The 20,627-nt window shown below is 52.3% G+C and overlaps 1 protein-coding gene across 2 annotated transcripts in view; it reads right to left on the bottom strand.

Moving 5' to 3' along the window:
* Positions 1-20,627, bottom strand: part of PUM3 (pumilio RNA binding family member 3) — a 320,840-nt gene that overhangs the window by 161,376 nt on the left and 138,837 nt on the right. For both annotated transcript variants that reach the window (XM_086961213.1, XM_086961214.1), the window contains exon 9: positions 15,288-15,391. In XM_086961213.1, coding sequence (XP_086817339.1) covers positions 15,288-15,391 — 104 coding nt within the window. The remainder of the gene's footprint in view (positions 1-15,287; positions 15,392-20,627) is intronic.

Below are 20,627 nucleotides of genomic sequence, written 5' to 3'. Positions count from 1 at the left end.
CCTGACCCACTTGTCTGTAGTGATATTTAACCAGACCGGCAGAAATTGTTGTAATCTTCCCCCGACCGGTGTTATATGGTCTGGGGGTAGTGCCAAGAAGTCACTGTTTGGTGTTAGTGAAGGATCTATTTGCATTGCCTCCACGACCCCTTCCTTTGGTGTTATTGCCCTTGTATCCACCCCTGTTGGTGTTTTTGTTGTATGTGGATTGCGTGTTAGTTTTGTAGGTGGAGGATTGCTGTGATGTATTACTTCTTGCTCCTCCTCTATAATTGGAGCGACGAAAGGAGCCCCGGTGTTGTTGGGACTGGAGAGCTCCCATGGACTTTGTTGTTTCCGCATCCTTTTTCATTTTGTCCAGAATGGAGTCAACTGCTGGACCAAATAAAAAGTCTGGGTTGATGGGCTGATTAAGATTAGTGGATTGGACTTCATTCTTAAAACCTAATATGCAAAGCCATGCATGGCGCCTTAGCAGCACGCTTGTATTGATGGATCTGGCAGCTGTATCAGCCGCGTCTAGGGCACATTTAATTGAGGCATTGGTGATGAGCTTCCCCTCCTGTATCTGTTCATCTGCCTGCTGCTTGTAAGGGTCAGGTAAGTGTTGGAGAATTTCTTCTAAGCTGTCATAGTGCGCCCTGTCAGATCTTGCCAGCAAGGCCGGTGTATTAGCAATTCTCCATGAGTTTGCTGCTTGAGCTGCTACTCTTTTGCCTGATGCCTCAAAGATTTTTGACTCTTTGTCTGGAGGAGCAGCCTCTCTGGTAGTCTGGGAGTTAGCCCTCTTAAGTGCGTTGGACACCACTAGGGAGTCTAGGGGTAGCTGCCTCTTTATGTATGTAGGATCTATAGGTGCAGCCCAATATTTCTTTTCAATTCTAGGGTTAATGACCGTTGCCCTAGCAGTGTCCTTAAATAAGTCACGTGCATGTTTTAAGACACCCTTTAACATGGGGAGTGTTTTTACATGTCTCTCAGATGTTGTCAGTGTATCAAAGAGAAAGTCTTCTTCAATAGCATCAGAGTGCATGTCTACGTTATGGTAGGTAGCTGCTCTATCAAGTAAAGAATTAAAGGCCACTGTATCTTCAGTGGGTGATGGCTTAGTTGGGTAAACTGCTTGTTCTGTAATGGGCAGAGTCCCTTCATTATCTGGTTCTCCTCCTGCACCCCATGGCTGTAGGTTGGGGTCTCCAGTTGGGTTTTGTGGATAACCAAACCCCACATCTGCATCCTGATCTTCATCTGGGTTGTAGTCCGGTGATGTTGGGGCATATGGGGTTGTAGGCATGGCTGGACTGATGGATTCAAAAAGGATAGGAGAGGTAGCACAGTCTCGTTTCTTTTTGAGTGGTTTTCTAGGAAAGTCTGCTATTGGCAGAGGCCTTTTCTTTATTGTGTAGACAGTCACTTTGCCAGTTGCTGGGTCAATATACAGCTTTGACTGGTCCTCTGTGGAGGGGTCTGGGTGAATAAGCTCGTCCTCCACAGTATTTGCCTTTGGTGCCGTAGCCTTTGGTTTGCCAGATTTTGGGTCTGTAGGCCTAGTGTGTTCGACCGTTTTTTGATGTTTGTCGACACTTTTTGTCGGCTGGATGTCTTTGGCTGGCTTCACCACTTTTTTCGGACCGAGCGGTTTAGTCGGTTCGACAGTCTCTTTAGATGTTTAAGGTGTATGTGGTTTTGGCTCGATGCCTTTTTTCGGTTCGAGGGGCTTCGGCTCGGCCGATTTGTTTTTGTCCACAGAAGGTTTCACTTTCGGTTCGACGTTAGTCTTGTGCGTAGGCCTTTTACTTTCGTCGACAGATTTTTTCCCTTTGTCGATATTTGAGGCTTGTTTGCTCGATTCAACGTGCTTCGGTTTAGAGGTTGATTCGACGTTCTTTTGCTTTGGCGGCGAATCGACGTGTTTGGGCCGCGAGGTGGACTCGACGGCTTTTGGCTTTGAGCTCGACTCGACAGGTTTTATCTTCGATGTCGACTCGACGGTCTTTGGCTTCGAAGGTTGTGTTGGGACTACGGCCTTCGCTCGAGGACCTTTGGCTTAATTACTTTTGGATCGACGACATTTGGTCCGAAGACTGTGTTGTCGACGAGTTTCGGTTTCAATGGAACCGGTGTCGTATGGCGTGTCTCAGAGAACTTTTAGAATATGTTCTTAGCCGGGCGGTACGGCGGGGCTGTAGAACGAGAATGTTGATCTTGGCTAAGGCCCACTGGCGATGCCTCGACCTGAGTCTCTGATATCGGTGTAGTGTCTATATGGGGCGGTGTACTCACGGTTCGCCCCTCGTCGTCATCAGAGTCGTCTTCAACAGCTACGATGTCTTGATCGTATTCCTAGAGATCGACGATTTGTTCGTCCTCTTCGAAGTAATTTTCGGAGTCGTGCTCCGAGTATTGTTCTTAGTCTTGATCAGATTCTTCGGCGCTAGCTAGTTCTTCCTCATCGTCGAAGATGTTGACGGGCTCTCTCGCCGACCTCTGCATTTCTTGCCTCGCTGCCCGTCGATTCCGGATAGTCTTTTTGGACCGGAACTGGGCACAAGCTAGGCAACTATCTTCCTTGTGATCCGGAGATAGGCATTTGTTGCATACGGGATGCTTATCTGTGTGCGGGAACTTTGAGTTGCACTGCGGGCAGTATTTAAATGGACTTCGTTCCATCGACGGTCGGTCCACGTGGTGTCGAGAGGGCCTCACAGCCCGATTCGACGACCGGAGTGCAATAGATGTTTCTAAAGTGTCTCGGTACCGAGTGCTAAACAATACCGACGGATCCGAAGGCCTTTTGGCCCTTAGAGAAGAGTTAGTTAATTCCGAACTTGGAGTGTAGGAAAGTACATCCGAACCCAATGGCGGAAAAAAACAATCTGAGGATGGAGAGGATGCCCATGCGCACTGTAGTCCGAAGGAGGAGCCACCTATCTCGTGATACTTCGAAGACTCTTCCAGGACAACAATGTGCAATCATCCGGAACCAACACTAGGCGGCGATCTATGCACAGATATGAATTCAGCAGCCCACATGCCTCGAACACAAGTTTATGGGCGGACTTGGGGACAATGCCGGGAACTCGGGTCACAAGTGTCCTGGAAACAAGGTGGCACCGCCGGTTTGTCGGTACCCATGCTGGGGAGCACGGGTGCCAAGTGGAAAGGTCAGATGGGGTCTGTGCGTCCTAAGGTTGTCGTCCATCTGGTGAAGTTGGTCTCTACAGTGCTGACGTCCCTAGACGGCGGCTCGGTTTCAGTGTTGTGGGAGTCCAGATTGGACTCTCACGGGTTGTATGCTGGAAGGGTTCCGGCACACTAGGTATTGGTCCTCTGCGGCTCCGGCTGCTCCTGGTGTCCCCTCACACGGTGGTGGGACCAATCTGACCTTCAGGAGCACAGGTACCTCTTCCTAGGGAGTTACTGCATCAGGCTGGCCTGCATGCAGCAACTCGGTGAACCGGACTTTGCATGGGAGTATCTCCTCTACTACAAGGGAAATTGCTGGCAATTTGCGAAAGGCTGGCAGTCTCCAGCGGTTCTTGAAATATGTTCAGCTGCAGGACAAGCCGCTGGTCAAGACTGTCGAGACTGGAGCAGGCACACAGGGTTTGGAGTCAAAAGTTCACAGCAGTCTTCACTTCGCTTTTCTCACGGCTCTTGTTTGTCTGGATCTGTTGAATCGAAGTTCCTGGTGTCAGGGGTGCCACCTAAGTACTCAATTTAGGGGCATTAAATGGAGTGACAGAAGTACAAAAGTGCCTTTTGACAGGGTCGCCCCCACTTTTTGCCTGGTATTTGACAGAAAGCTATCCAGGTCTCCAGGGCCAGAATTCTTTCCCTAAAACTGCACAATTGTTCCCCCAATTGTCCATACCTTTCGCACCCCTGTAAGTCCCTAGTAAATGGTACCACGAGTACCCAGGGCATGGGTACTAAAGAAGGTCCCCAAGGGCTGCAGTATGTATTGTGCCACCTTAAGGGACCCCTCACCTAACTCGTGCCATTGTAGGCTGCATGTCTGGTACAGATAAAATTGAAAACATCCCTGTGTGCCATGTCCTACGACAATGCATGAAATATATGTAAGTTACTCCTACTTGCTGCCTTAAGTCAGGGAGCCTTATATTACATGTTAGGACATATCTGCATAGTCAATTCTTAGATTTCACAAGTTAACAGGGGAGTCATTTTAAGTACATGTGCAGGACACTGGTAAAAATCAGTTCCCCAGCTACATGATGGCTTCACTGAAAGCTATGGTGTTTGGTATCAGACACCTTGTTTTAATAAACCCACATTGATTCCAGTGATGGGATAATACATGCACCCAGAGGGCACCTTAGACGTGCCCTCCGGAAGCCTACCCGCCTCTAGTGTGCTGGCTGACTGGTGTAGACCAGCATAGTCTGCGCCTCCCGAGACAGGGTGCGCGACCTCGACCCCCCCCTGCTTGTTGAGGTAATACATCGTGGTAGTATTGTCCGTCTGTACAAGCAGAGAGTTGGTCCGGAAGGACGGATGAAAGGCCTTCAGCGCCAAGTGAACAGCTCTGAGTTCCAGGAAATTGATGTGATAAGTGGACTCCATCGGAGACCACGCACCTTGAACCTGTAAGTCTCCCGAATGCGCTCCCCAGCCGTGGAGAGAAGCATCCGTCACGATCGTCTGAGTAGGAATGTCCTTGTGGAAGGGAACCCCTCTGAGGAGATTCTCTGCTGAACACCACCACTTCAGAGACTGAAGAGCATGCAGAGGCAGTCGTATCTTGTCGTCCCAAGATCCTTTCCTCTGGTCCCACTGGTCCTCCAAGCACTCCTGCAGAGGTCTCATGTGAAGTCTTGCGTGGGGAGTGAGGAAGATACAAGAGGCCATCGACCCCAGTAGAGAAGACACCGTCCTCACTGTTGTAGATGGAGCGGTCATAAGAGCCTGAGCCTTCCGAAGGATCGATCGCCGTCGCTCCTCCGAAGGAGACACGCTTGCTGACAGCGTATCGATTGAGGCTCCCAAGTACTGTATGCACTGGACCGGAGTCGGGACAGACTTGGACATGTTGATGTGCAACTCCAGCTTGTTCAAGAGAACGCACGTCTTCTGGAAGTGCGCTTGAGCTTCCGAGAAGGAGGAGGCCTTGATCAACCAATCGTCCAGGTACGGGTAGACAAACACCTTGTTCTTCCGCAGGTGTGCGGCCACCACCGCCATGCACTTCGAGAATGTTCTGGATGCAGACTTCAGTCCGAACGGCAACACTGTGTATTGATAGTGATTGGCGCCGACTTGGAATCGCAGGAACTTCCGGTGTTTGTGTGCAATGGGCACATGGAAGTAAGCATCCTGTAGGTCTATGGCACAGCCAGTCTCCCCGTTGCAGCTGAGGATAAATCTGATGCAACGACAGCATGCGGAACTTTTCTCTGCGAATCCACTTGTTTGCCTGTCGCAAATCCAGAATGGGCCTGAACTCGTTCTTGTCCTTCTTGCGGACCAGAAAGAATCGGGAGTACAGACCTCTTCCTCTCTGAGACAGAGGTACGTCTTCTATCGCCCTTTTCCTTAACAGGATATCGGCCTCCGCCTGGAGCTCGCGCAGTTGATACTGCGAGCTGAACGGAGGGATCGCTGGAGGAGGGCTGATGAACCGAAGACTGTATCCAATGCAAACAATATTCAGCACCCACTTGTCCGGAGTAATTTTTCTCCACTCTGCCAGAAAAGATTGAATGCTTCCCCCCACCGGAGCGGGTAACGGACGAGGGGGAAGTAACAGCTCAGGGTCGAGACCCTGCTGCGCCCTTGTTCGCGGTAGAGGGTTATTGGCCTCCCCTACTCTTCTGGCGCTTTTGGAAGGGCCGGCGGTACTGCTGCTGTTGCTGCTGTTGCTGACCCGCAGCCTGTCCTCGCCCTCGGCCCTGCGCCCCGAACCTCCTCTGGAACGGGCGGTAGCTCTTCTTGTCCATGGGCTTCTCCAAGCCCACCGCCGTCAAGGTCTCCGCCTCCGCCTTTATGCGGGCAGATTAGCAACTCTCTGCTGTGCCTCCGGCTTGAGGGACGTCAGACTAAGCCAGGCATGGCGTCTCTGATTAATCCCATGATAATAACCATGGGCTGCCAGCAACGAGGCATCAGCAGCCGCGCTGATGACTTGATTGGAGACCAGCATCCCCTCCTTCAGGACTTCCAGGAAATCCTTCCTCCGATCCTTCGGAAGGAGATCCGCAAACTGTTGTAGGGACTCCCACAGCGCCCGATCATAACGTCCCAGCAGGGCCGTGTCTCTAGCGGCCTTCATGGACGTAGAGGCCGTCCCACAGGCCTTTCTCCCATTGGAGTCGATCCAACGACTTTCCTTATCTGGAGGAACAGTAGAAGACGGGGAGGTCGAGTGCTGCTTCCTTGCCGCCGTCACAATCACGGAGTCTGGCACCGGGTCAGTTCTCAGAAACGCCGGGTCCGAGTCCGGAGCCCTGTACTTCTTAAGAAGGCGGGACGGAGCGGCCTTCGTAGTTGCAGGCGTAAGGAACAGTTCCTTTGCTGGTTCCTCCAAACCTGGCACGAGCAGTAGAAGAGGGCGGGACAGGTGCCTCTAGTGAAGCGTCTCAAAGATCACGGACGTTGTAGGTGTTGGAGCCGTCACCGTGATCCCGAGCTTCTCCGCCCCCCTCAAGAGTACGTCCTGAAAGGTACTGATATCGTCCACTGGGGACACCCTTGTCCCTGGCGAGTCCGACAACGTTGGGGAGAAAGATCTGGTCCCGGAGGAATCCGTGCGGGACCGCGACTCTCGCCTCCTGTGGCGCCGCCTCGATCTCGTAGAGGAACGGTGACGACTGCGCTCTCTCCCTCTCCGCCCGGAGCGGGATCGCGACCTCCTGGGCTTAGGCAGCCCTGCCGGGGCAGGAGACTTAGGTCTGGGTGGAGCCCCCGGCCGAGGAGTCCCTTTTAGGAGGAGAAGGGAACCTTGGCAACGAATAGGTCCTCGGAGGTACTGGAGGAGGCTTCTCCAACGGAGGATCCTGAGGAGGTGGTAGAGGTGGCAGTGGTGGTGGAGTAGGGGACCGAGGACGAGGCCCTCTTGGTAGGGGAGGAGGAGGAGTAACCGACTTTGGTCTAGTCGGGGTGAACACAGCAGAGTGCGCTGAACCCGGTGAACCTCCCCCTCACTAGGATGGGACCTAGGAGAGTCATCCACAGCCTCCTGACGCTTGCCAGAGCGACTCCTGGCGTCAGCGCTCCTTCCGCGCTTCTTGGGAGTCGGAGAACGGCGACCCGACGGCGAGCGCCGTCCCCTCGGGGTCGAATTGCGCTTCCTCGACGTCGAGCGAGACAACCTCGACGTCGCACGTCTCCTTCGCCTCGAAGTCGATCGTCCCTGTCTCGACGTCGACCTCCTGCGTCGTCGATGCCTCAACGGTGACCTTCTGTGCCTCGACGGCGACCTTCTGTGCCTCGACGGCGACCTTCTGTGCCTCGACGGCGACCTTCTGTGCCTCGACGGCGACCTTCTGTGCCTCGACGGTGACCTTCTGTGCCTCGACAGCGACCGTCCATGCCTCGACGCCGAGGAGCCCCTCGACGCCGATCGCCGACGCCGGGCCACACGACTGCGATCACTCGACGTAGACACCGACATCGACGATGAAGCAGCCACTGGAGACTTCGACGGCGGCCTGTCCACATCCCTCGACGTCGTCTCGACCCAGAGCCCTGGGGAGAAGGGGAACAGATAGCAGTCATTCCTCTCGACGTCGTGGTAGGAGCCACCGACCCAGACGGAGACAGATGACGTTTGCTGGACTTCCTGCCCCTGGGAAGCCCCCCAGAGGCCTCAGCATGGGCAGAAGAAGCCCCACCAGACCCACCTTGCGCCTTCATCCTTCTCTCCTCGAGTCCCTGAAGTCTGATTTTCATCCTGTCCCTCAGGGTCCTGCCAGTGAATCCACGGCAGATCTCACACTCCTCTCTTATGTGGGAAGAAGGAAGGCAGAGGATACAGACCTCATGGGGGTCTGACTTGGACTTCTTCCTGGAGCACCTCGGACATTTGTCAAATAATGCAGGCATTATAGACAACTAAAGTGTGCAAAAGACGAAGACACCAAAGTACTTTAAAAGTACACAAAATCGAAATTAGTGTAAAAAACACCAACAAAAACCCTAAAAAGGGAGAGCTCAATGCTCCAGGGTCCTGCTTGCAGGAGCTGGAAAAAAGAACTGAAAGTAAGTTGGACCTGCTATGCATTCTGGGATACTGGGAGAAGCTTCTGGAAGGTTTCCTTAAAGGCACAGTATCCTGTTTAAGCCACATAATGGCAGCCTATGGGCCTTGTCTGTCCAGGTTCTTCTCTCTATCATTCCTGAGGGATCTTGCTGGTGAAGCAAGGGAAATCTGTACAGGCTTTGCTGTTTTTGTGGATTTTATGGTGGAATTTCTAGTTGAAGTACTGGACAGTGTAGCCTTTTTAGGCTGCATTATCTGTCTTTAAATTCTCTCTTAAGTGTCTATGCATTTCTGCATTTTTTGACACTGTAAGAGATTATTTTTGATTGCTCCGGGGTCCACGCACATGGGCGGGACTATTCACTAGATTATGACTATACACAGAGATCCCCTACTACAGAACATGTGTTATTCCTGCACCTCTGAATGTTTTTAGACATCATGTGATTTTTGCGCTATTGTATTACTCTGGCACCTCTGAATGCTTTTATGCATTATGTGTCTTTCTTTCCTGCGCTGCACCTCTGAATGTTTTAGGCATCATGTGTCTTCTTGCGCTGCACCTCTGAATGTATTTTATTGCGTCATGTGCCTTATTCTTAACACAGCTGAATGTGTAGGTTTATGCGTCATGTGTTTCCCTTCACTACTCCTCTGAATGTATATTGATGCATCATGGGTAATGTGTTCTTTCCTAGACCCCTAAGTGCTGTGTGATACTTAGGTGGTTGTTCTTTTTAGTACAGGTGGTCCTAGTGAGGTCCTGGTCCCCTGCGTGACATGCTCCTAAGGTGTTTAGGGTTGCGTAGTGTGTACTTACCTGTTACCAGTAGATACTGGTTGTGATTTAGAACTTACTTTGTGCTACCGTAATTTTATATTCTTTTATTCTAATTTCTGACAGTATTTCGTTTCTACTAAGTGCTGATTATGACAGTGGCACATGGGGCCCTGTCTTGTGAATAATCCCTTGTAAATATTGCCCGTGCCAGTTGGCACAATGTATATGTGTGATTTTATCTGATGTGTTTTTACAATACAAAAGTTATTTTTATAATAACCTTGTGTGGAGTCTCTTTTGTGGTGTGCCTAGTATGTTGTTGCTGTTGTGCGCTGGCGCAAATGCTTTACACATTGCCTCCGAGTTTAGCCTTACTGCTTGTGCCAAGCTACCAAGGGGGTGAGCAGGGGTTATCTTGGCGTGTGACTTCCTTGCCCTGACTAGAATGGTGGTTTCTGCTTGGCTTTGGCGTCAGCCTTAGCCTACCAGAAATAGCCAGTTCTAACGAGCAGCAACTGATGCCAAAGACGACTCGTCCAGCAGCTGCTCAGTCTCCAAAGCCTGGGAGGACTGCCAGCACTTTAAGAAGCAACCAGGATCTCCCATGGCGTTACGGAACTACTCCCCTGCACCCACCCAAGAAGAACTGAGAGAACTCTGGATCTCCAAAAACCCAGACACCGGAAAGCATCACTGCACCCGTTTTCCTCCATCCCGAGTCGCAGTGGGTCAAAAGGTGCCAGTGAGGTCCTGAGACCCTCCAGTCTAAAACCCCAGCTTGGGTTTGCCCAGACTGGACTTCCAGTAGCCACCTGCAGCCTCTTGGTGTAGGTTCCCTCTACCGCAAGCGTCTCCTGAAGTGAAAACTAGACGCCTCAAAACACCACTGCACCGAGCCCTACAGCCTGAGAAGTAGACTTACCAGTTTTCTTCAAAAATGCTATTTTAAAAAGTCCTTAACACAATAACGAAGTTCTTGGTGTTTAAAAATACATAAAAATGCATGCTTCTTTTCAAAATTAGTGTGGATCTCCTTATTGAGTGTGGATCATTCATTGACTGTGTACGCAAATTACACTTCGTGCAATTTCTGAGTTCTGCAATATTATCCTATGGAAGGAAATACAAGTTCTGCAAACAGGTACAGTACATCAACTTACAGAACCAATCTCCTGGATTTACGGTGAGTGATGGGCAAGGTCCAAGGCAGCACCAACAGTACACCAACAGCGCCATGAGGGTGGCAAGGTGCAGGGTGCAAATCAGCATTGGGAGTCCAAGGTGTTTCAATAGGGATTGGTCTCTGTAAGAGGCTCCAGGCTCTGTTTAGGAAGCCAGTTAGGCTGAACCAGACAGTGGGCTCAGGTTTTGCGATGCTCAGGATACCTTTGGTCTATTTCTCCGAGGCCCAGGGGCAACATGTGCTGAGGTGTCTTTAGGTTTTGGGTTTTTCCTTAAGAAGAGTTTACAGTAGAGGGGGCCTGCATGCACAGGCTACAGGTGACGTTGGGTCCCGTCCAGGAGGGGTGTAGTCACGATGGACTCTAGCACTGGAGGCCTCGAGAACCTTGCTGGTACCATTGGCCCAGTTCAACTTGGGCCTTAGGCGACTTGTGCAGTGTTTGCTTCAGGTGTCAGATTTTGTCAGTTCCTGGGGCCTCAGGGTTTTCTTTTTTGCAGTTTCTCCTAAACAGGTCCGGTCCACTGTATTTGGAAAACCTCTTGTCTTTTTCCAAGGTAGGCAGTCCTCACAGGTTTGTAGAGTCACAGCTGAAGGACGAGTCAATTTTGGCTTAGTTAGACCGGCCAGTGGGGCTGGGGACAAGTCAGGTGCTCTTCTCAGTCTTCTCTGCTTTTGTGACTCTTCTGTGTCATTTCTCTTCTTAGGTTGTCAGGATCTGCTTCTCTGGTGCCAGGGACTCCTGTGAATACTGAATTTAGGGGTGTTAGGAGAGTGTATAGTAGTAGCCAATGGGCTACTGACCCTTGGGGTCACTACACCCCCTATAAGACCACTTCCTGTGGGAAGTGGGTATAACCCTGCCCTAGAATTCCTACGTATGAAATCACAAAGATGGCTACCTCTGAAAATTTGTGTCCAGCTCGCAGTTAGCCTACCTTATTGATAGTACTAACCTGGATGTAGCACGCCCACCGGATTACTCATTTTCCTGTCTTTCCAGCTGTTAAGTGGGCCCATGCTTCCTCTCCAGTTAGGGGAGCCACATTAGTATTCCAAAAGTGGTGGCTTCTATGAAGCTCCCCAGCCAAAGGAGGCTAACCAGCAGGTCATCCATGTAGGAGGGGGCGATACACTCTCGTTTTGACCTCCTGAGAGCAAAAGGCTCTCCCCCTAAGAGGTCAGAAACTTTTCAGGTGGCAGACTGGCAGAACCTAGTCGGCAAGCACACCAGTGCACTTCTGTCAAAATTGGTTCAGATACCACGAAAAATGTGGGGGATGACCATGTAAAACAAGCATTGGAAATGCAATAGGTCTCGCAGCATTAGAGTTAGTGCTTTTAGAATTGTTTATGGGTTTTTTTGTAAATCTTTAGCATTTTTGTTTCCTGTAGCCAATGCTAAAGAATTAAAAAAAAAAGCCATAAACATTTCTAAAAGCTCTAACTCAAATGCTCCGAGACCTATTGCACTGTGTGAGGGTGAGGGGTTGAGGGTGAGTGAGGGTGAGTGAGGGTGAGGGTGGGTTGAGGGTGAGTGAGGGTGAGTGAGGGGTTGAGGGTGAGTGAGGGTGAGGGGTTGAGGGTGAGTGAGAGTGAGGGTGAGTGAGGGTGAGTGAGGGTGAGTGAGGGTGAGTGAGGGTGAGTGAGGGTGAGAGTGAGTGAGGGTGAGGGTGAGTGAGGGTGAGTGTGGGTGAGTGTGGGTGAGGGTGAGGGATTGAGGGTGAGTGAGGGTGAGGGGTTGAGGGTGAGTGAGGGTGAGGGGTTGAGGGTGAATGAGGGTGAGGGAGGGTGAGGGGTTGAGGGTGAGTGGGGGTGAGTGAGGGTGAGGGGTTGAGGGTGAGTGAGGGTGAGGGTGAGGGTGAGGGTGAGTGAGGGTGGGTGAGGGTGAGTGTGGGTGAGTGAGGGTGAGGGGTTGAGGGTGAGGGGTTGAGGGTGAGGGGTTGAGGGTGAGGGGTTGAGGGTGAGGGGTTGAGGGTGAGGGGTTGAGGGTGGGTGAGGGGTTGAGGGTGAGTGAGGGGTTGAGGGTGAGGGGTTGAGGGTGAGTGAGGGGTTGAGGGTGAGTGAGGGGTTGAGGGTGAGTGAGGATGAGGGGTTGAGGGGGGTTGAGGGTGGGTGAGTGTGAGTGAGTGTGAGTGAGGGTGAGTGAGGGTGAGTGAGGGTGAGTGAGGGTGAGTGAGGGTGAGTGAGGGTGAGGGTGAGTGAAGGTGGGTGAGGGTGAGGGGTTGAGGGTGATTGAGGGTGAGGCGTTGAGGGTGAGTGAGGGTGAGGGGTTGAGGGTGAGTGAAGGTGAGGGGTTGAGGGTGAGTGAGGGTGAGGGGTTGAGGGTGAGTGAGGGTGAGGGGTTGAGGGTGAGTGAGGGGTTGAGGGTGAGTGAGGGTGAGGTGTTGAGGGTGAGTGAGGGTGAGGTGTTGAGGGTGAGTGAGGGTGAGGGGTTGAGGGTGAGTGAGGGTGAGGGTAGGTGAGGGGTTGAGGGTGAGTGAGGGTGAGGGTGAGGGTGAGTGAGGGGTTGAGGGTGAGTGAGGGGTTGAGGGTGGGTGAGGGTGAGTGTGGGTGAGGGTGAGTGTGGGTGAGGGTGAGTGAGGGTGAGGGGTTGAGGGTGAGTGAGGGTGAGTGAGGGGTTGAGGGTGAGGGGTTGAGGGTGAGGGGTTGAGGGTGAGGGGTTGAGGGTGAGGGGTTGAGGGTGACATGGGCGTCCCAAAAGTGGGGACCCCGGTCAATTGCAGCCTCTTATGTGCCGTTGGAGGACGATGAAGGCATCCCACGGGACAGGTTGTTCAACGTCCTCAGCCCAAGAGGGTCAGCAGCTGTTTGCGCTCACACGTGGGAAATGGGGCCTCCTCTTCTGAGAGGCAGCTTTATAGTACTTTAAGGAGTGGAACATGGTAATAAGTCTCCCTCATACAAAACAGAACATGATACCAAGTACCACATATCTGCGAGGAAGGACTTACTACATGCCCTTATCAAAACCCTCTAAATTCTGTCTGCATGCATTGCCCCCTCCCCCCCCCAATTTCTGTTAGGCCAGGGATAGTTTAAAGCACATAGATAAACATCTCCCACGAAAAGCAGACGTACATGATACACCCAGAAACACCCACTAGATAACAAATACAATTTTAAAACACTATAGCAGGTTCCCCTCCAGTACGGTTATTCAGTGGTTAGGTTCAGAAACGTCATGGCTCTCAGTAAATGCATTTGTTACAAACTGCCACAAAACGCTTAGAAGATCAAAAAAATGCTACTTACAGAGGGTGGAAATGGGGAAAGATTTCAGCAGATAGGGTGCAAAACAAAGAAGTTAACACACTAGGACTCAAAAGGACTGTGAGAACCAGGACAAGAAACGCGCAACACCGGTGCACTCTTCGGGAGCGGCGAAAAGTGTGTACTTGGAGAGTGCAAGCGGGAGTCTCAGGGAGAAGTATGGTCTAAGGGTGCTCAGACGTGTTTAAAAGATGGGTACAAGCAGATAGGGGTGACTAGAAGAGTGAAATGCGAGTACACTCTCGGAGGGAGAAATAAACTGGAAATGACACAGGGGAGAGAAGAGGTTACTCACAGAAAGTGAGTAATGGGGGACAGGCAAAGTGAGGGTGTAAGTTTAGGGTACTCACGTACACTGGTGTAAAATAAGGGTAATCACCACAGGGTGGAAAAGGAAGGGGTTAAGAGAAGAAGTAAAATGAGAATACTAGCAGCGTGTGGAAGAGAAGAAGTGGCAGATCGGGGACATTGATACACAGAGAGGATGAACAAGCGAGTAATGACAAAGGTGTAAAATGATGTAAATACAAGAGGATATTCACAAGGAGTAGGGGCAAAAAGAGGGTACTGGCAGAGAGGCACTAACAGAGGTGTAAAATGAAGGCTCGACGTGAAGTGACAGGAGGGGCACAACTTAATAAGAGGGTACTCACAGAGAGAGGTGTCTATCGGAAGCCAGGGTGGGGCTCTCTGTACAGTCCATGCATTCATGGGGTCCTCCAGCCCTGCTGTAACCTTCAGGAGACACGTCCCAGCAGACACTGCGGCCATGCTGAAGGCGGCCATGGGGCAGCAAAAACACTGGCTGTGTCCTGAAAAGCAGCCCTGCCTGGGGGGCAACAACTGTAAGAAAGCAGGAGAGCAGTTCCCTCACTGCCTGCACGTAAGATGTCTCCTGGTTACTGGAAGCGTCCTGTCGAGTTTCAGAGAAGTACTCCCGGCAGGAGGTGGGGCTTTACCTCCAACCTGGCTGCTCCTCCCCCATGAGCTCACCAGAGGCGCCGCCTGCCAGCAGGTCAAGAGGAGGAAGAAGGGGTGGGGTGAGACCGGCCTCTGCTAAACTCTCCTGTGTGCTCTGGACACGAAGACGGGGGGCTGGGAGTAAAAGCGGAGCAGGGGAAACAGTGGCGATCCTGGAAAGAACTCTTAAAATGCAGCAGAGGAAGGACAGAACCGGAGGAGTGGTGAGACCAGTAGAGAGCCTCCTAAAACGCCAAGATCAGTACTTCAGACACGACGGGGCAGCGCCAGCACTAGAGCAAGACTCGAGTCTGATGAAAGGGAGTGTTTAATAAAACAAGACGGAGGGAAGAGAGGGGAGGGGGAGGAGAAATGCGACACGGCGGGAAGGGGAGGGGGCGGAGCGGGTAAAATAACAAACAAGACGGAGGCGTGGAGACTGCGGCTCGGTTTCTCATACAGGAAAGTCAACAAGGGAGGAGAGGAGGAGGGGGGAGGAGAGTAGGGGAGGCACGGCCTAGCGGCCGTGCAATCAAGTAGTGAGGGGGCGGAGCTGGGGGAGGCTGTGGAAGAGAGTAGGCAAGGCGACACGGCGGGAGGGGGCGGAGCGGGTAAACAAAGACGGACATGCACGCGCCCGTGACTTTTAAGGTCAATGCGCATGCGCATAAGCTTAATGCGCATGCGCATTGACCTTAAAAGTCACGGGCACTGCAAGGAATCGCCACGATTCCTTGCAGTGTAGATAAAGAGTGGATAACTCGCAATACTCTCGCCTTGCTCGATGCGCATGCGCATCGACAGGCGAGACCTAAAAAGGGGCACTTTTCGACAATTATCCAATCAAAAAATAGAGAAATTCACATTCTTACTTCTGAGCCATGGGTGTAAGAATCTGCTTCATTTCGTCTAGAATAAGATCTTTCTTCTCAGGCTGTGCTTCTAATACTTTGTCCAGGGATGGGTTGATGGCCGACTGGGGGGGAAAAAAGGCTACAATAATTAATTTTGCAATATAAAGAACATCATTTAACAGAACAACAGGTAGTAGTGCAGATTTAATAAACACTCGTAAAGGTAACAGATTAGGCTTTAATGTGGAAGCACTGCCATGCCATGTCATGAGTGATGCAATATGTGAAGTCATAAGCAGTGCATGGTGGGGGCCTAACTTCTAGTTATCTCAGGTAACTATAACTGCTGAATATCCCTGTTTTTTTTTTTACAAGTGAAATCTGAGCCAAATTAAAGCACCCTGTAACCTTTGATTTTTTCAGTGAAAATAATTATAGTCAATTAAAAACCCAAAAGGTTACAGGGACGTTATAATTGGGTAATAAAATGTTAAAAACCTTAGAAATTCACAGAAAAAACAAAGGTTTACAGGGACGTTATAGTTAGGCTGACATTTCACTTGTAGAAAACCACTGAAATTCAGCAGTTATAGTTACTTGAACTAACTAAAACTTACGTACCGCAATGCACTACTTAGGACCTCACATATTACATCACTCATGACCTAGTCAGTGACATCACGGATATATGTAGACCCACACACACAAATTCTGTAGCATTGTATTAATCCTAATGCTCCAAAATGCTTTATTCAATCTTTACTCTAGCTCCGCCAGGACGCATTTCTGCAGACTAAAGCGGCCTTGATCACACACAATTGCAGCGTAATTTTGTTCCCCTTAAGTAACGTGCACGTAATTAACAAAACTGAAAAAATACTTTAGCAGCATGTATGGCAATAACCTAATTTCAACTACCACATTAATTATTTTTATCAATTGTCAAAATACATCGCTAAACATTCCACTTAGTAATCACGTATAAAGCGCAGCAAATCACACAGTGCGAGTCGTAAGCTATCAAGAGGTAATCTGTTGATTTGAACAGGCAGGTCTTGAGTTCTCTCCTGAATTGCTTGAGCAATGAGGTTGCCCTGAGGAGCAGGTGAAGGTTGTTCCAAGCTTTGGCCGCCAGATGCGAGGAAAAGCATTCTCCGCTGTTGGCTCGAAAAATCCGGGGGGAGTCTGCGAGGAAGACAGAGGTGGATCGTAGGTGTCTGAACAATTGGTGGAACATCATGCGTTTGTAGACGTATGCTGGCCCTTCATTGTGTAGAGCTTTGTATTTGTGAGTTAACATCTTGAACTGGCATCTCTTCTGGATCGGAGCCAGTGTAGCTTCTTATGGTGGGGTGTGATGGGGGTCCGTCAGGGGAGGGCGAGGAAAAGTCTTGCCTCTGAGTTTTGTAGAGTCTATAGCCTTTTCTGGAGGTGTGCAGTAAATCCTACATAGAGAGTGTTCCAGTAGTACAGCCTGCTGGAGACAAGGGCCTGCATGACGGTCCTTCTGGTGTCGACTGAGAGCCAACTTAAGATCTTGCGGAGCATGCATAGGGTGTGGAAGTAGGCAGATGAAGACTGTGTTTATCTGTTGCTTCATGGATAGCTTGCTGTCCAAGATGATACAGAGGTTGCAGGCGTGGTCTGCTGGGTCAGGGGGTCGGCCGAGTTCCGCAAGCCACCATGCGTCATTCCATGGCAAGGTATTGTTCTCAAAGATGACTACTTCTGTCTCGTATGTGTTCAGCTTGAGGCAGCTGTCCTTCATCCAGTCTGCACATTCATAATACATCTGTGGTAGTTGGCTCTGGGATCTCCTGACAGCGTGAGGATGAGCTAGGTGTCGTCGGCGTTGGAAAGGATGTTGAGTCCGTGCCATCTGACCATGTAGGCCACGGGTTCATGTACGTGTTGAAGAGGGTGGGACTCAGGGATGATCTTTGGGGGATGCTGCAGATGATTATTTTGGGTTCCGAAGTGAACCGTTGGAGATTAATTCTCTGGGCTTTTGCTGTATGGTATGAGGCGATCCATTTGCAGGCGTCTGTCAAAGGTCCAGGAGGATGAGGGCTGCTGTTTCGCCGCAGTCCACACAGGCTCGGATGTCATCAGGGGCTGCGATCAGGGCAGTCTCAATGCTGTGGTTGGCTCGGAATCCGGACTGAGAGAGGTCCAGAAGTTGGTTGTGTTCCAAGTGTTCAGTGAGTTGCTGGTTGATTGCCCTCGAGAAATGTCGCTGGATAGAGGAAAAGGGAGATGGGTCTGTAGTTCTTCGGTTCTGCTGGGTCAGTGGACGGGCCGAATCCCGGGATGCTACCGAGCCACCCCAAGACGCACCCACGGACCCTTCTGCTGCAACTGCTGCAAGTTCACCTGCATCCAGACCTGCACTGCACCGGCACCGACCAAGACGGACAACAGCAGCAGCCACCTGAAGTGCATCCTGCTCAACACTCGCTCCGTCCACAGACACGCCGTCGAGCTCTGGAACCTGCTCGACACCACAGCCCCAGACGTCGCCTTCATCACCGAAACCTGGATGAACGCCTCCTCAGCGCCCGCCATCGCCATCCCAGACGGCTACAAGATCATCCGGAGGGACCGCATCAACCAGACTGGAGGAGGCATCGCCATCGTCCACAGGAACACCATCCGCATCACGACCAACACCGACGACACCCTCGCACCCGCCGAGCACCTGCACTTCCAGATCCACATCAACCCCAAGACCACCCTCAGAGGCACTCTAATCTACAGACCCCCGGGACCACGCACACAATTCAGCGAGGACATTGCCGACTTCGTCAGCCCGCACGCCCTCCCCTCCGCTGACTACATCCTCCTCGGGGACCTCAACTTCCACCTGGAGAACAACAACGACCGCAACACCACCACCCTGCTGGACAACCTCGCTAACCTCGGACTCAAGCAACTGATGACCACCCCCACCCACTACGCCGGACACACACTCGACCCCGTCTTCTCATCCAGCAAGGACATCGCCTTCAGCCACGCCACCGGACTCCACTGGACGGACCACAGCTGCGTCCACTTCAGCTTCAGAAGGACCACGACCCACCACCACCAGCAACAGGTTGCACGCAGAAGCTGGAACAAGATCACAGCCGACCAGCTCGCGACTTCCCTGAGCAAGAACCCACCCACCAGCGCAACGAACCCCAGCCGAGCGGAATACAAACCTCACGAAGTGGATCAGCGACTGCGCAGACGACCTCGCCCCGCTGAAGACCCCGCCCAGCGGCCCCGGCAGCAAGAAAGCCCCAGGGTTTACCGAAGAACTCAAGAGCTCCCAGAAGAACTGCAGAACCCTCGAGAAAGACTGGCGCAGGAACCCAACACCGGACAACATGACTGCCCTCAAGCTCGCCACCCGAAAACACCACCAACTGATCCACGCCACCAAGAAAACTGCATTCAAGGAACGACTGGACAACAACGAACACAACAGCAAGGAGCTCTTCAACATCGTCAAAGAGCTCTCCAACCCCAACGCCGGAAACAACATCACCCCTTCGCAAGACCTCTGCAACTCCCTCGCCTCCTACTTCCACAATAAGATCGCAGACATACACAACAGCTTCAGCACTCAACCGACGCACGCCACGACCGAACCACCGCTCCCCACCACCACCCTCCACACCTGGACCCCGATCAGCACCGAAGACACCGTCCGCACGATGAACTCCATCCACTCCGGATCTCCGACCGACCCCTGCCCTCACCACGTCTTCAACAAGGCCGACGTTATCATCGCACCCCACCTGCGGGACATCATCAACACCTCCTTCGACACCGCTACCTTCCCGGAGAGCTGGAAGCACGCCGAACTCAGCGCTCTACTAAAGAAGCCATCAGCCGACCCCACCGACCTCAAGAACTACCGCCCCATCTCACTGCTCCCTTTCCCTGCAAAAGTCATCGAGAAGACCGTCGATAAACAGCTGGCCGCCTTCCTCGAGACAAACGGATCCCTCGACCTCTCGCAGTCTGGCTTCCGGGCCAAACACAGCACCGAGACCGCCCTGATCGCAGCAACCGATGACATCCGAGCCCTGCTCGACAACAGAGAAACAGCGGCCCTCATCCTCCTGGACCTCTCCGCGGCCTTCGACACTGTCTGCCACCGCACCCTAGTGCAACGCCTCAGCAACGTCGGAATCCAGGAGAAGGCACTGGAGTGGATCATCTCCTTCCTCGCCGGAAGGACACAGAGAGTCCGCCTCCGCCCGTTCAGATCAGAAGCCACCAAAGTCATCTGCGGCGTTCCTCAAGGCTCCTCGCTCAGCCCTACCCTCTTCAACGTCTACATGAGACCCCTCGCCACCATCGCACGCGGGCACAACCTCAACATCATCTCCTACGCCGATGACACCGAGCTGATCCTCTCCCTCACCAACGACCCCGCCACCGCCAGAACCAACCTACACGAAGGGATGAAAGAGGTAGCCGAATGGATGAAGAGCAGCCGCCTGAAACTGAACTCGGACAAGACGGAAGTCCTCATCCTGGGATCTTCACCCTCCGCCTGAGACGACTCCTGGTGGCCCCCCGCCTTAGGCAGCGCACCCAAACCATCAGACCACGCACGCAACCTGGGCTTCATCCTGGACTCCTCCCTCTCCATGACCAGACAAGTCAACGCCGTCTCCTCGTCGTGCTTCAACATCCTGCGCATGCTACGGAAGATCTTCCGGTGGATCCCCACCGAGACCAGGAAGACGGTCACCCAGGCCCTCGTCACCAGCCGTCTGGACTACGGCTACACCCTCTACGCCGGAACCACCGCCAAACTCCAGAAGAGACTCCAGTGGATCCAGAACGCCTCAGCACGACTCATCCTGGACATCCCCCGCCGCAACCACATCTCCGGACACCTGAGAGACCTGCACTGGCTCCCGGTCAACAAGAGAATCACCTTCCATCTCCTCACCCACGCACACAAAGCCCTACACAACCAGGGTCCAGGATACCTCAACAGCCGCCTCAACTTCTACGCTCCCAAACGACAGCTTCGATAGACCAGCCACGCCCTCGCCGCCGTCCCCCGCATCCGAAGAGCCACCACAGGGGGAAGGTCCTTCTCCTACCTCGCCGCCAAGACTTGGAACTCCCTCCCGACCCACCTCCGCCTGACCCAGGACCACCTCGCCTTCAGGAAGCAGCTCAAGACCTGGCTGTTCGAGCAGTAGCGGACCCCCCTCCCCTAGCGCCTTGAGACCCTACGGGTGAGTAGCGCGCTATATAAATGCTCTGATTGATTGATTGATGGTTTCTTCAGGAGGGGCCTCAATTCTGCATGTTTAGAGTCCTCAGGGAAGGACGCAGAGAAGATTGAGT

The sequence above is a fragment of the Lissotriton vulgaris genome, chromosome 3_1 (assembly GCF_964263255.1).
Source record: "Lissotriton vulgaris chromosome 3_1, aLisVul1.2, whole genome shotgun sequence".
NCBI classification, from domain to species: Eukaryota; Metazoa; Chordata; class Amphibia; order Caudata; family Salamandridae; genus Lissotriton; species Lissotriton vulgaris.
Note: the sequence above shows the minus strand (reverse complement) of the source record. Positions and strands in the feature narration are given on the sequence as shown.